The sequence below is a fragment of the Microcaecilia unicolor genome, chromosome 6, assembly GCF_901765095.1.
Source record: "Microcaecilia unicolor chromosome 6, aMicUni1.1, whole genome shotgun sequence".
Taxonomy (NCBI): domain Eukaryota; kingdom Metazoa; phylum Chordata; class Amphibia; order Gymnophiona; family Siphonopidae; genus Microcaecilia; species Microcaecilia unicolor.
Window position 1 is genome coordinate 157,218,859 of NC_044036.1, and position 14,803 is coordinate 157,233,661.

Genomic DNA, 14,803 nt, shown 5'->3' on the forward strand with positions numbered 1-14,803 from the left:
ACAATATTAAAGGTCAAAATCCTTTATGAACCCAGGGAACTTCTGCAAATGAAAATGCTCCTTTCAATTAACCATGCTGTTGCCCCTGGTTTTCTGCCATTTTAAACCCTCCACAGGCAGCATGCCTCAACAACTGGTCTTTCCCCACCTCATGGGGTGCAGAGAAAATCACTTTCATACCACAACCCTTCAATACTAGCTTTCTATCAGTAGGGGTTGTTACTCGTTTCCTTCTTTTCATACTCATGAACTATCATGTTCCCATTGAACAACAACAAATGTCTTGGCCAAATCACAAGGTCAACCTTTTCTTATTTGTGTCTTGACAGCTTTAAGTAGAAAGCTGGTATGTGTCTTTGAAAGGTAAAAGATATAGAACAATGCCATTGTGTGTTGGTTTGCTAAGGTATGAAAGAGGTGGTTCTAGCACACTTCCACTGTTGTGGCAGGAAAAAAAAAAAACATGGTTTATTTGTTCCGGGGGAGGAAATGCACCTTCCCTTTTAAAAAGCTGCAAGTCTTGTTATTTGAGTCTGATTCAACTTTGTAGTCATCTACTTTTACCATGCTATCCATAAACAGACTACAGCATCTGTAATAAGTTGTCATATAAATCAAGATTCATCCATTAAGCTTTCACAAAAAGTTTTAATCACTAAACAACTTAATGTATATTATGATTCTAGCAATAGTTCTCAAAGGCTTCTCTGGAATACATCGAAAGGAGGGGTGAAGAATGTTATACATACAAAATGGCAGAAATTATGTATCTTAACTTCTAACCAGTCCATGGATACAGAATATCTCTGGTTCAGGTTTAATTTATATATTCAGTAACTACCAAAAGGCTTGGTCTATTTCCACTTTACATCACATACAAGTGCTATATGATCTGAAGGATGAGAAACACTAGGCAGAGCTTGATGAGTTGTGACTTCCTCATGACTTGGCATAGGAATGACTTGTTCAACTTCTAAGTGATTGCTGTCAATGAAAATATAATCCAGGCAACCATGAAACCCACCCACATAATTGGTATAAGCTGGTTCCCCACATGCACTTTCCAGTTTCAGGGGGTGGGTTAAACTCATGTTACATCGTTCTTCTTCTCCATTAGAGACCCAGTCGTCATGATGCTCGGAAATAGTGCCACTTTTTATAAAGTGATACAGTCCTGATGATGGAATACTATTAAAATCCCCACAAAATACCACAGGTATGTTCAGGTACAGGTCACAGGCAACGTGCTTGATGTGGGACAAGGCTACAGCAATTTGAGTTAGACGAATGTTTGCACCTAAAAATAGAAATATTAAAGAATATTTGAATTCAGTTACAGAAATGTTTAAAAAGATATAGGATCATTAAAATTACAGTGAAGTTAATACTATACTTTCCAAAGGAAGATACCAAGTTATACCATAATAGAAACAGAATCAGATCTTATCCATTTTAGAAATGCAGGATGTAACAGCTTTATTATCAAAATATTACAGTCCAGGACATTGAAATAAGTACATACTAATGTAAAATATTCTTAAATAGCAACAGTTAGATATGGTACATATTTTCTGCAGTGGATAGACACACACTGAATCGCCAAGTAGAGTACACAATGAAGTATGGACACTGAGCAATGATCCGAGGGTAGTTTTATGTACATTAGCAGATTTTTTTTTTTTTTTTTACTCAAGTAAAATGTGCAGAAAATTACTGTTGCACAAGAAAATAATAGTTACAGTATTTTGCCAAGGTAATCAAAACACAAATTTCAGGAGGAAAACAAATCACGGTAGAGTGGGAATATAGTATACAATTCCTGAGGGATGAAGCAGATGGGTACCCAAAGCCAAGTATAAGTTCATACAAATTGGACTGATCATGGTAAAAAAAAAAAAAAGTTAATTCTGCAGGACGAACTGTCATTTGTAGGAAGGAGGCAAAGTATGCAAACAAGGGCATTGTTTAAGCTAAAATCTTAAAAGCACAAGCCTCAGTAGCTGTTAGACAGCTATGGCACCATTACATACAAAGAACTCCCAAATCCTAAGAGCAATACGAAATGATGAGAACCTTACCTCCCTTCCACTCCCTGGATAAGGATGTTAATGAAAAATTGGGATCTGAAGGCAGAATATTAATGACTGGGGTGGAGTGGAATGAGTGTTCAGTGAATGTAGGCTGTGGGTGCATTAAGGAGAATGGGTTGTGAGGATCCAAAACTAACTCAAAAGGATAAATTAGTAAGCATTAAGGACATTAACGTGATTTGGGACAAACAAATATGGGAGGGGGGTGGCAACATGGCAGTTATCCTGGACAGTAGATGAAAGGCTATCCAAATCTTGACAAGAGGCTTAATGAAGTCTTCTTAAGAAACTTTGCTTGTGAATAAAATGGATATATATTTTCTCTGAGGACAAGTAGGCTGCTTGTTCTCACATGTGGGTGACATCCACGGCAGCCCCTCTGATCGGAAGAGTTTCCCAGCAAACTCCAAAAGTCTCGCGGGAGGTCCAGCGCGCGGGGCATGCCCACCACTCATGCGCGGCCTCTCCCGCTCAGTTTCTCGTTTTCCGTGGTGGAGAGAGAGTGCGTTGCGTCCCTCTCCTTTCAGCCTTCGGAAATCGTTACGCGGTTTTCGCTTCTTTCTTGTTTAGTCGCCCTTCTACTTAGTTAAAAAAAAGAAAAACATTTTTAATTGTTTCCTTAACTTTTTTAGTTTTTTACCTCTGTAAGTTTCCTTTCGCCGCGCGTTTGCATTCCCTTTTTGTGGCCTTTTTTTCCGCCACCATCGAAGATCTCACCACCACTATTTTTCCGTCGATTTCCAGCGGCTTCAAAAAGTGCGGTTGGTGCAGCCGGGCTATCTCGCTTTCCGACACACAGGCTTGGTATATTCAGTGCCTTGGGCCTGAACACAACCCTAAAGCGTGCAAATTGTGCCTTAGGCTTAAAAAGCGGACACAGGTGTCGAGGCAGGCTCAGCGGGATAGTCTGTTTGGAGCTGGGCCCGGCTCCTCGGCATCGATGCCGGAGATGGCAGACATCAGGAGAGCAGGTCCACCGGCCCGACGACCAACCCCCGCTGGGAGCAGTGAGCAGTCGCGTGGGTCTCTACCTGCCTCGAAGGCTCCTGCAGTGCAGGCCCATCGGGACCGACCTGTTTCGGACCCGACCCCGAGGAGGCGTGTGGATTCCACGTCCTCGGTACCGAGGAGCGCAGATGACGTGCACCGAAAGAAGTCTAGGAAGCATAGTCATCGGTCTCCTTACCACGGTACTGGGAGCTCTGAGGCGTCGAGGGACTCGGCCCCCAAAAAGCGTCGGCACAGGGAGGACCGCTCCCCCTCCAGCCAAGAGGTGTGTCGATGCGCCAATCATCGGGCAGTCCGATACCATCTCCTGGCACCGTGCGGATTCTGTCTGACTCCCGCAGCGGCCCCTCAGCCTTTCCCAATGGACACCCTAGACCCTAGGTATACTGGAAGGGCTGTTGCCAGTCTCTTGTGGTGCCGGGGGTGCCTGCGCCCTCGGCACCATCGATGGAAGCGCCGGCTGGCTCTGGCCCTGTGGTGCGTCCACTGACACCGGTACCACTTGCGGCACCCACTCAGGTGGACTCCCCGTCGATGGAGGGCGCTTCATCGCCGCCAGCATGGGAGTCCTCTCGCCGTCACCATCGAGGACCTGGTTCCTCGGAGTCGAGGCAGGCCCGGTTTCGGACGGAAGTCAGAGAACTCATATCCGACACCGAGGGGGAGGCCTCGTGGGGAGAGGAGGAGGATCCCAGATATTTCTCTTCCGAGGAGTCCCGTGGTCTTCCCTCCGCCCCCTCTCCTTCAGCGGAAAGGAAGCTTTCGCCAACTGAGCGCCTTTCCTTTGCCTCCTTTATAAGGGACATGTCTGTGGCCATTCCCTTCCCTGTGGTCACCGTGGATGAGCCTAGGACTGAGATGCTCGAGGTCCTCTACTATCCATCACCACCTAGAGAGTCTTCCACGGTTCCGTTGCACAATGTCCTGAAGGAGACACTGCTTCGGAACTGGTTGAAGCCCTTATCTAATCCCACCATCCTGAAGAAAGTGGAGTCCCAGTATAGAATCCACAGCGACCCGGAGTTGATGAGGACCCAGTTGCCACATGACTCCATGGTGGTAGATTCTGCTCTCAATAGAGCCAAGAGTTCAAGGGACACCACCTCGGCGCCCCCGGGGTGTGAGTCGCAAACTCTGGACTCTTTTGGCAGGAAGGCCTATCATTCCTCCATACTCGTGGCCAAGATCCAGTCGTACCAGCTATACACGAGCATCCACATGCGGAATAATGTGAGGCAACTGGTGGGCCTGGTTGACAAGCTTCCATGGGAGCAGTCCAGGTCGTTTCAGGAGGTGGTCAGGCAGCTGAAGGCGTGTCGCAAATTCCTGTCCAGGGGTATTTATGACACTTTTGATGTTGCATCCCATTCCGCTGCCCAAGGTATAGTGATGCGCAGACTCTCATGGCTGTGTGCCTCTGACCTGGACAACCGGACCCAGAGGCAGCTGGCGGATGTTCCTTGCTGGGGGGATAATATCTTTGGTGAGAAAGTCGAGCAGTTGGTCGAACAGCCCCACCAGCGGGAAACCGACCTCGACAACCTCTCCCACCGGGCGCCTTCAGTGTCTACCTCATCAGGTAGACGGTTTTTCAGGGGAAAGAAGACTGCTCCTTATGCTTATAACAAGCGTAGGTACAATCCTCCTTCCCGTCAGCCTGCCCAGGCTCAGCCCCAGCACGCTCATTCGCGTCAACAGCCTGCGACCAAGCCGGCCCCTGCAGCTCCCCAGCAAAAGCAAGGGACAGGCTTTTGAATGGATCCAGAGGAGCATAGCCGCCATAAACGTACCTGTGCCGGACGATCTACCGGTCGGCGGGGGGGGGGGGGAGGAGGAGGAGGAGGTTAAAGTTTTTTCACCAAAGGTGGCCTCTCATAATCTCCGACCAGTGGGTTCTGCAAATAGTTTGGTGCGGGTACTCCCTCAATTTGATCTCCACCCTGCCAAATTGCCCACCAGGAGCTCAGTTTTTCAGCTCCCAGCACAGACAGGTACTTGCAGAGGAACTCTCCGCCCTTCTCAGCACCAATGCGGTCGAGCCCGTTCCACCAGGGCAAGAAGGGCTGGGATTCTATTCCAGGTACTTCTTGTGGAAAAGAAAAGAGGGGGGATGCGTCTCATCCTAGACCTAAGGAGCCTGAACAAACATCTGATCCGAGAAAACTTCAGGATGCTTTCCCTAGGCACCCTTCGAACGACTGGCTATGCTCCCTGGATTTAAAAGATGCCTATACCCACATCCCGATACTACCAGCTCACAGGCAGTATCTGCGATTCCGTTTGGGAACACAGCATTTTCAGTATTGTGTGCTACCCTTTGGGCTCGCCTCTGCACCACGGGTGTTTACGAAATGCCTTGTAGTGGTTGCAGCGTCGCTACGCAAGCTGGGAGTGCATGTATTTCCTTATCTCGACGATTAGCTGCTGAAGAGCACCTCGGAGGCAGGAGCTCTACAGTCCATGCAGATGACTATTCAACTGCTGGAGCTACTGGGGTTTGTGATAAATTACCCAAAGTCCCATCTCCACCCAGTCCATTCCCTCGAATTCAAAGGAGCTCTGCTGAATTCACAGACGGCTCATGCCTATCTTCCTGAGCCGAGGGCAGAGAATCTCCTGTCCCTCGCCTCCCGGGCCAGAGCGTCTCAGCAGCTCACAGCTCGGCAGATGTTGAGACTCCTGGGCCATATGGCCTCTACAGTCCATGTGACTCCCATGGCTCGTCTTCACACGAGATCAGCTCAATGGACCCTAGCTTCCCAGTGGTATCAGGCTGCGGGGAATCTAGAGGATGCAATCCAACTGTCCACCAGTTTTCGCAATTCACTCCACTGGTGGACAATTCGGTCCAATCTGACTTTGGGACGCCCTTTCCAAATTCCTCAACCGCAAAAAGTGCTGATGTTAGATGCATCTCTCCTGGGGTGGAGAGCCCATGTCAATGGGCTTCACACTCAAGGACTATGGTCCCTCCAGGAATCAGGTCTGCAGATCAACCTCCTGGAGTTGAGAGCGGTCTGGAACGCGCTAAAGGCTTTCAGAGATCGGCTGTCCTTTCAAGTTATCCAAATTCGGACAATCAGGTTGCCATGTACTATATCAACAAGCAGGGGGAACCGGATCTCGCCCCCTGTGTCAGGAAGCCGTCGGGTTGTGGCACAGCCAGCACGGCATGCTTCTCCAAGCCACATACCTGGCAGGCGTAAATAACAGTCTGGCCGACAGATTGAGCAGAATCATGCAACCTCATGAGTGGTCACTCAACTCGAGTGTGGTACGCAAGATCTCCCTTGGTGGATCTTTTCGCCACTCAAACCAATCACAAGCTGCCTAAGTTCTGTTCCAGGCTTCAGGCCCATGACAGGCTAGTGTCGGACGCCTTCCTCCTGCATTGGGGGAACGGCCTTCTGTACGCGTCTCCTCCCATACATTTGGTGGGGAAGACTTTGATGAAACTCAAGCAAGACCGTGGGACCATGATTCTGATTGCGCCTTTTTGGCCCCGTCATATCTGGTTCCCTCTTCTTCTGGAGTTGTCTTCCAAAGAACCATGGAGATTGGAGTGTTTTCCAACCCTCTGAACGAGGGGTCGCTTCTGCATCCCAACCTCCAGTCTCTGGCCCTCACGGCCTGGATGTTGAGGGCGTAGATTTTGCTTCCTTGGGTCTTTCTGAGGGTGTCTCCCGAGTCTTGCTTGCTTCCAGGAAACATTCCACTAAGAAGAGTTACTTTTTCAAGTGGAGGTTTGCCGTCTGGTGTGACAGCAAGGCCCTAGATCCTTGCTCTTGTCCTACACAGACCCTGCTTGAATACCTTCTACACTTATTGGAGTCTGGTCTTAAAACCAACTCAGTAAGAAGCCATCTTAGTGCGATTAGTGCTTATCATTTCCGTGTAGGGGGGAAGTCTATCTCTGGACAGCCTTTAGTTGCTCGATTAATGAGAGGTTTGCTTTTGTCAAAGCCCCCTGTCAAACCTCCGTCAGTGTCATGGGATCTCAATGTCGTTCTCACCCAGCTGATGAAACCTCCTTTTGAGCCACTGGACTCCTGCCATCTGAAGTACTTGACCTGGAAGGTCATTTTCTTGGTGGCTTTTACTTCAGCTGGTAGAGTCAGTGAGCTCCAAGCCTTGGTAGCCCATGCTCCTTACACCAAATTCCATCATAACAGAGTAGTCCTCCGCACTCACCCTAAGTTCCTGCCAAAGGTGGTGTCTGAGTTCCATCTGAACCAGTCCATAGTCTTGCCAACATTTTTTCCCCCGTCCGCATACCCACCCTGCTGAACGTCAGTTGCACACATTGGACTGCAAGAGAGCATTGGCCTTCTATCTGGAGCGGACAAAGCCCCACAGACAGTCCGCCCAAATGTTTGTTTCTTTTGACCCCAATAGGAAGGGGGTTGCTGTCGGGAAACGCACTATCTCAAAGGGGCTAGCAGATTGCATTTCCTTCACTTATGACCAAGCTGGGCCGACTCTGGAGGGTCATGTCACAGCTCATAGTGTTAGAGCCATGGCGGCGTCAGTTGCCCACTTGAAGTCAGCCACTATTGAAGAGATTTGCAAGGTTGCGACGTGGTCATCAGTCCACACATTCACATCTTATTATTGCCTCCAGCAGGACAAGCGACGCAACAGTCGGTTTGGGCAGTCAATTCTGCAGAATCTGTTCAGGGGTTTAGAATCCTACTCCACCCTCCTAGGCCCTGTTTTATTCTGTTCAGGCTGCACTCTCAGTTAGTTGTTCTTCGTAGGTCAATTCTTATGTCCTCGCTGTTGCGAGGCCCAATTGACCCTTTTTATTGTTTTGAGTGAGCCTGGGTGCTAGGGATACCCCACATGAGAACAAGCAGCCTGCTTGTCCTCGGAGAAAGTGAAAGATAGATACCTGTAGCAGGTATTCTCCGAGGACAGCAGGCTGATTGTTCTCACCAACCCTCCCTCCTCCCCTCTGGAGTTGTTCTGTTCATTTTTGCTATTCATTCAACTGAGCAGGAGAGGTCGCGCACGGGCGGGAAGACGGCCGCCCGAGTGGTGGGCGTGCCCGCGCGCTGGACCTCCCGCGAAACTTTTGGCGTTTGCTACGAAACTCTTCCAATCCGAGGGGCTGCCGTGGATGTCACCCACATGTGAGAACAATCAGGCTGCTGTCCTCCGAGAATACCTGCTACAGGTATGTATCTTTCACTGCCAACTTGGAATCTATAAACAGGGATATTTCAAATTTATGGATCAAAGACAGTTATTAAAGATCTAAAAAGCTCTGTTGCAACTATTATTAAAGATTATGAGGATTAATCAGAACTTAGAGCAATTTCAAAACTTCTAACCTTCTTGTGCTGAACCCTATATCTGTTGGCATGCCCCACGATTTCTTTAAGAAATATTTGTTGGAAATTTTGAAATATTCCCCTACAGTTATTTCTCCCTTAAATAAAGTGTATTACCTATTCCACAAAAGAATATGAGGGAAGCTCAGCTGGGAACTAAGGACTTCCAAAATTTGTCAGCTATTCTGGAAGACTCTCTGATGTTAGAGATCGAGCAATGCTCTTGGTCTCTTTTGTATTTGAGCAGGACTTGAATTCAGTGATGAGACTTTTTTCAAAAATTTACAGACCTTGTTTTGTGGTCAGAACGGGTGGTTGTACCCAGATGTTGCTAAGAATACACAGGACAGTTGTGTGATACCTTGAGTTAAATATGTATTTTTTGACCCACAACACTTGCATACCTTCCTGGATACTAAGATCACCAGTGGGACTTTGCCATCTTAGTGCTATGACCTATGTAAATGACTCCTGTTTATTCAGTTGGGCCTTTGCCTTTTTCTTTCCTTTATGATCTTGTAAAATTTAGTTCACTCCCCTCCTCCCCCCCTCCTTTTTTTGGTGGTCCAACGAAGAGTTAGATATGGTTTCTGGATATTGTTTTTGTTTCCTCTATATAGTTATCTCTGTATTTCTTTAACAAGTGTTGAGTTGGACTTTGTTTAAAAACTTAAATAAATAATAATTTTAAAAAAAGTTACATGATTTGAGAATGGATATTGTAAACCAAGTTACTGTTGACACTGTATATTCACTTTTATAGACATTGTAGCATCAGTTTAATCCCCATAAACCGCAATAAAGATACAATTAAAAAATAAAAATAGCTACCAAAATATTAATGATAAACAAGCAGCTCACCTTTAGGATGAAAATATAGATGGGTGTTAGCAACACAGATCTTTCTTGAAGGGTCCTTTGTAGACTGCAGAACTGAAACCTAGAAAAGGAAATACCAATTTGTCCACCAGATCAATATAATCCTGGGTTTACTCCCACTAGATACATGAAGTTTCTTATAGAAAACAATAAAGAAATCACTGCTCTTGCATACAATATGGCAAACCCTGGGCACAACCCATCTGTCAGGCAATATGGATCAAAGGTTTCCTAATAAAAAATGGATACACTAGTGACTTGTCTGTATTTCATAATTTAGACATAATAAGAAAAATATACATAACATGAAATATATATACTGAGGCCTCCCTGTATCTACTGACTTAGTAAGACATGTTACATGACAACAGCAAAAAAAGCACCAAGGGCCTTCAGGATAGGGGTTGCAGAACTTCATTATGAGACCTGATATGAGCTGTGTTTTTGGCATAAGCGCCCACGTCAGGAGTTAATCCACTTCACACAAAAATGCTATCCAAAACAAGATTACAGCAAACCTGAAATGGTCAGGCACAAAGTCTGAGGTTGGCTGAGCCACCAGAATTCTTTTAAGTCTAGAAACATCCATAATGACCTACCATTTCTGCAACACTTTAAATATAATATGCAATACAGCTATTTAAAAACAAGCATAAATGTATTTTTATATTAATTCTCAATTCTGTGAAGGTGGTGAATATAAAAACAGTTTTAAACTCTTTCAACTACAATTCTAACTGGTCCTCTATTTCAGCACGGGTCACAGAACAATGTTGACTCCTTATCACACAGCAGACTTTTGAAGGGGTTAGGAGTCCTGAATCCAAGCAAGATTCTGAATAGTGATATGTTAGGTAACCATGTTTCAAAAGAACACTAGTCTACATATCACTGGAAGACAGACACAGTTTTATGTTCATTAATTGCTCGAGGGAAATCTATTCTCCAACTAAGTAAAAGAGCAATACTTAGTTTGATTTAGTGGATTATTAACTTTTGTTACAGATTCTTGAAGATATGGGCATTGCAGGCTTTGCTTTGAAATGGTTTTCTGTCATGTAGTCCTTACAAAGGAGGAAAGATAGTTTAAATTTCTTTTGAGTGGAAAGTAGACTGGGGGGTTCTGCAAAGTTCTCCAACCTCTCCTGTCTAATTTGATGATGCAATCATTAGCAGTAGATCTGAAGAACATCAAGACCCATTTGCATTTTGCTTCCATTAACATTAACGCTCCGGTTTACTAAGCAGCATTCTAGCACATGGACAGCAGCTAGCGCTGCTTCGTAAACAGACCCCTAAATGATACTACTGTTTTGACTGGGATATCAACTTGCATTACTCTAGTTGAAAATTGGACCCATTCTCACAAGTTGAAAATAAATAAGGATAAAACAAAATATTTGTGGTTGGGTTCCTTAGATAGTTTTAGGAACAATCTTCTGACATCATTGGTGCCTCAGTTTAAATCTGAGATAGTTCTAAGAGTCTTAATAGACAGTCAACACTCTATGGAATATCAAGTGAATAAAGTGGTTAAAAAAAACCCTCTTCTTTGGTTAAGGAAATTAACGATGGTTTAGACGTATTTTGAGGTTCCTGTGTTTAGATTAATTTCTCTCTGTTGTACATGAAATTACATTGTCTGCCGATGGAGGCTCAGATTTGATTTAAAGTTTGTGTTCTTATATTTAAAATTCTATATCAAACAGCTCCTATCTGAAGTCTTTAACTATTTTAACTTCTATGGAAATTCTCAATGACTACTTTTTCCTTCTGCCAAATGTGTCAAATACCAAAGAAACTTATGTTTTGCAAAATCATGAATTATGTCAGTTAGAGTGCAACTTTTGGGCATATGCTGGTAACTGCCAATTACTATATTAAAGGAAACGACAATTAAAATAATTGCTTGGCTAAGAATGTAGTTAAAGAATTTACTAATAAAGCCAACAAAAAGCCTGGAAATTCAGCAAAAAAGAGGTTACTAAGCTGCAAACTTCCTTGTAAAATGGGATGAGGGACAGGAGACAGTTCAAACATTTTTAGTCTATCTTTCAAACATTATAACTTTGCTAATATAGCTTAATTTCATAAATGTTTCTTAATTTTCATTAAGACATTAAAAAAAATTCATATATTTCACTCTTTTAGTGTTAAACACATATTGACCCTCATGCATGTTAACTTATTTTATTACTCTTGAGTCAATTATATTGGGATTGGCAGTGCAACTACTTTTGGTCAGTCAGCCTTCCAGATGCTCTCTACAGAATTCCATGCTTTGAACAGAGTGTCACTTTGAAATGAAATAAAACAATCCCCAGTAATTTATCACAGAGTAATATGGTTACTTCTGTATTAATGAACACCTCTTTAACAAGGCCTACAAAGAAAACCTATAGCTTAACTATACCACTTCACCAACACAAACAACACTGAAAATATTCTTTCTATATAATCTATCTGCCTAGATCTTTCCTTTCTGCCCATCCTAATCTTTCTTCATCACCAATTGTATCTGACATCCTGGAATGGTGCTACCATAACAGGTCTCTGTAAGCCACATTGAGCCTGCAAAGAGGTGGGAAAATGTGGGATACAAATGCAATAAATAAATAAAAATAAATTAACACTAAGGCTTCAGCACAAGATAAAGAATTTCAATCCATTAACTATATAGAGAACAAAAGCCTCTGAATTTTCTTTGAGCAGCCTCAGTGCTTCCTTATATTTCATCACTAGCATAAAAAAACCTCCACAAGAGATTATGTACACTTCTGCAGAGTCCAAAGAATACTTAGTGCTAAATCAGTTCATAATGTGCACAAAATATGTGCTTGTACAAAACTGTATACTACTTTGGGAACTCTAATTGAGCTTTTGGAAATTAATCTGTTAACAGCGTGGTCTTAGTCACCAACAAAGGCTATTTTTTCACTAAACTCTTCCGCTTCTTCAGGGTAAACTCGAACCTGCTGTGGAGGTTTCTTATGCCAGAGATGGAATATAAGGAAGCTCAAATAAAGTTCTGAGGCTTCTTCTTCCTCAACATGGTTAATGGGTTTTTACCTTGTGCTGAATCCTTAATGTTAATATAGAAGTGACCACATTTCTCTGCGAAAAATTAATGGAGGATTGTTTTATTTCATATTAAAAGTGATATGTATTGTCCCCCATTCCTCAATTAAAATACTGTGTGTTTAACAAAGATTTACCATTATTTCTTTTAGAAGTTTAACATACTGATTATTTGGTTTGGGGTGATAATTACTGGCAGATTCTTTTTCTGAAGGCCCTCATGTGGGAGTAAGGATCTAGTGCTAAACAGGAAATGCGTACTCTTTATTAGGTCTATCCAGTGTGCCATTTTTGTAACCTCTTATCTTTTGCGCAACCATATATGGTGGACCAACTGATCTGGGCCCTTGGGCAACAAGCCTTAGGTCATGGGCACCTTAACCACCTATCTACAGTTAAATTAAATGGAAGCTAGGGAAAAGTGGGCCCAGGCATTGCCCTATTGTTCCAATGGTCAGTCTGCCAATGTTTGGTGTACTTCCCTGTCTTATACCATCACAAAGAAATGTTTTTACCTGTAGGGCAGAAGATCTCTGAAGAAATTTTTCTTTCATAGTAGGACATGTGCAAAGCTTCTCCAGCAGGTCTTTGTGCAAAGGATCTGACAGCAAAGCTTCAGTGAACGTGATATCATGCTGGCTCAATAAGCTAAACTTGGATCTCCTAAAAAAAGTGCTTAGTCCTTCCATCTGTTTTTCCTTGATCCTGAATACTCCTTCAAAGCCAAATGCATCCAGGGCCGGTGTAAGACTGTCTGAAAACACAGTTTTGTCAACTTCCTGAAGACAAATTATATCTGCATTATATCCAGTTAATTCTTTCTTAATTAAATTCTGCCTATAATCAATCTGTAAGGCATAAGGTGCACAATAAGGATATAGCACATCTTTAGAATAATCAGTCTGGGCATACACGTCTGCCAAAATATTGTAGGACACTATTCTAATCAAAGATTCTTCAATTATCTTTTTAGTGTACAAATGTCTATTGTCAAACGCACAGTTGCCTGGTCCCGCTTCCACAGTACAGTTAACCTCTAACTCTTGGGCAGAGCCATATCTTTGGCTATTGCCCGGTCTACATCTGAGTTTCAGCTTCAATCCTATATCGGAATTAGTCGGGATGAACACCCTTTCGCTGCCAGCCTCCACCCAACTTTCTACAGCATCGGCGGAAGCGCCGTCCTTGGCTGCCTTGTACCACTGGAAATCCGATTCCTCCAGCTTCCCAAATTCAATCTGAAGCTTGGGGCAGACAGGAAAGCCGGCCATGATGTACCTGGGTAACTCCACATCTTTAAAAGTGGGTGGATTCCTCTCCACTAAATATTTCACATCCCCTACCTCCAGCACAGCCCCATCTTGCCAGGCATCGGCGTTGATCACGTCCTCGGCTACCACTTTGTCCCCATATGACAGTCTCACCAGAGGCTCGACGGCCGCAGGCTGCTCAGTCCTGTTTTTCTTGGATTTCTTGGATTGGCCCTTTAGCGCGTTGCTGGCGATCCGGGAAAGGACTCGGCCTAGCTGCTCGCTCTGATCCCGCTGCATGTGCTTCTGGCTGCCGACAAGGGTGAAGGAGATACTCAGTTTGCTCTCGGACGGCACGCAGCGCACCACGGCCTTCTGCATCCTGTTGCAGGCGCCGGTTTCACCGTTACCCAGCCACGCAGAGATTACCCTGCACGCGCTCCCTGGCCCTGGTCTACTCAGCAGCTTCTCGCCTACAGCCCGGATCAGGAAAGCAAGCCTGCCCGGTCCAAACACCATTTGGCCAGGCCGAGAAAACGTATGATTGGGAAGGAGCAGAAGAAAGAAAGAAAGAAAAGTCGCGAGATTGGCGTGGCGAGAAGAAGAACTCTCGCTGCATCGGCATAAGGACGAAAGGGCGATTCACAGCATCGCAGCTTCAACTTTTCCCTAAATGACCACTTCCGTACTACGTAAAAAAAAAGTGCCTTCAGTATCGGGTGGTGGTGGTCTTTGAAAAAAAAAATAATAAAACAACCAATTTCGTGTTAAAAAAAATAATTTCTAACGTAGAGCAAGGAAAGGGCTGATGAGGAATGTAGAATTGTTTTACACTGAACAAGTTAGAAGAACGTCACCACACGCTGACGCTGACTGAGGTACTGCGATCACGTGGACGGACGCGGAAGTTTTCCTGGGCATCTGCGTAGCCATAGCAACAAGATTGTTTAATGGGAAACTGCTGGAGGAACGTCTGAAAGCGGCCCGCTATGTCTGGTTGCCGTCTTTTTTTTGTTGGGTTTGTTTTTTTCAATAGCAATTTTTAACGTGCAGCTTGCAGTGTGATTACTCAGAAGAGGAAGGCTTTTATTTCACATTCATCGCGTTTCTTTATCAGTTGAGGTAAGGCTGGACATGAAATATTCCACTTTTATTAAGGAGCAGT

The 14,803-nt window shown here is 44.5% G+C and overlaps 1 protein-coding gene across 1 annotated transcript; it reads right to left on the reverse strand.

The window, feature by feature from the left end:
- Positions 1-628: 628 nt before the first annotated feature.
- PDE12 (phosphodiesterase 12) lies at positions 629-14,303 on the reverse strand. Its single transcript, XM_030205368.1, has 3 exons — positions 12,904-14,303; positions 9,293-9,371; positions 629-1,297 (listed from the first exon to the last, which is right to left on the reverse strand). Exons 1-3 carry the CDS (start codon positions 14,155-14,157, stop codon positions 855-857), a joined length of 1,776 nt encoding a protein of 591 aa, XP_030061228.1. The 5' UTR covers positions 14,158-14,303; the 3' UTR covers positions 629-854.
- Between the last annotated feature and the right edge of the window lie 500 nt (positions 14,304-14,803).

What these genes read in the sequence shown, in the direction of transcription:
- PDE12 (XM_030205368.1), bottom strand. Translation starts at nt 14,157, where the DNA reads ATGGTGTTTGGACCGGGCAGGCTTGCTTTCCTGATCCGGGCTGTAGGC. An exon ending in AGAGATCTTCTGCCCTACAG is followed by an intron (nt 9,372 to 12,903) that starts GTAAAAACATTT and finishes TTCCTTTTCTAG; the next exon opens with GTTTCAGTTCTGCAGTCTAC. An exon ending in TCTATATTTTCATCCTAAAG is followed by an intron (nt 1,298 to 9,292) that starts GTGAGCTGCTTG and finishes TTCTATTTTTAG; the next exon opens with GTGCAAACATTCGTCTAACT.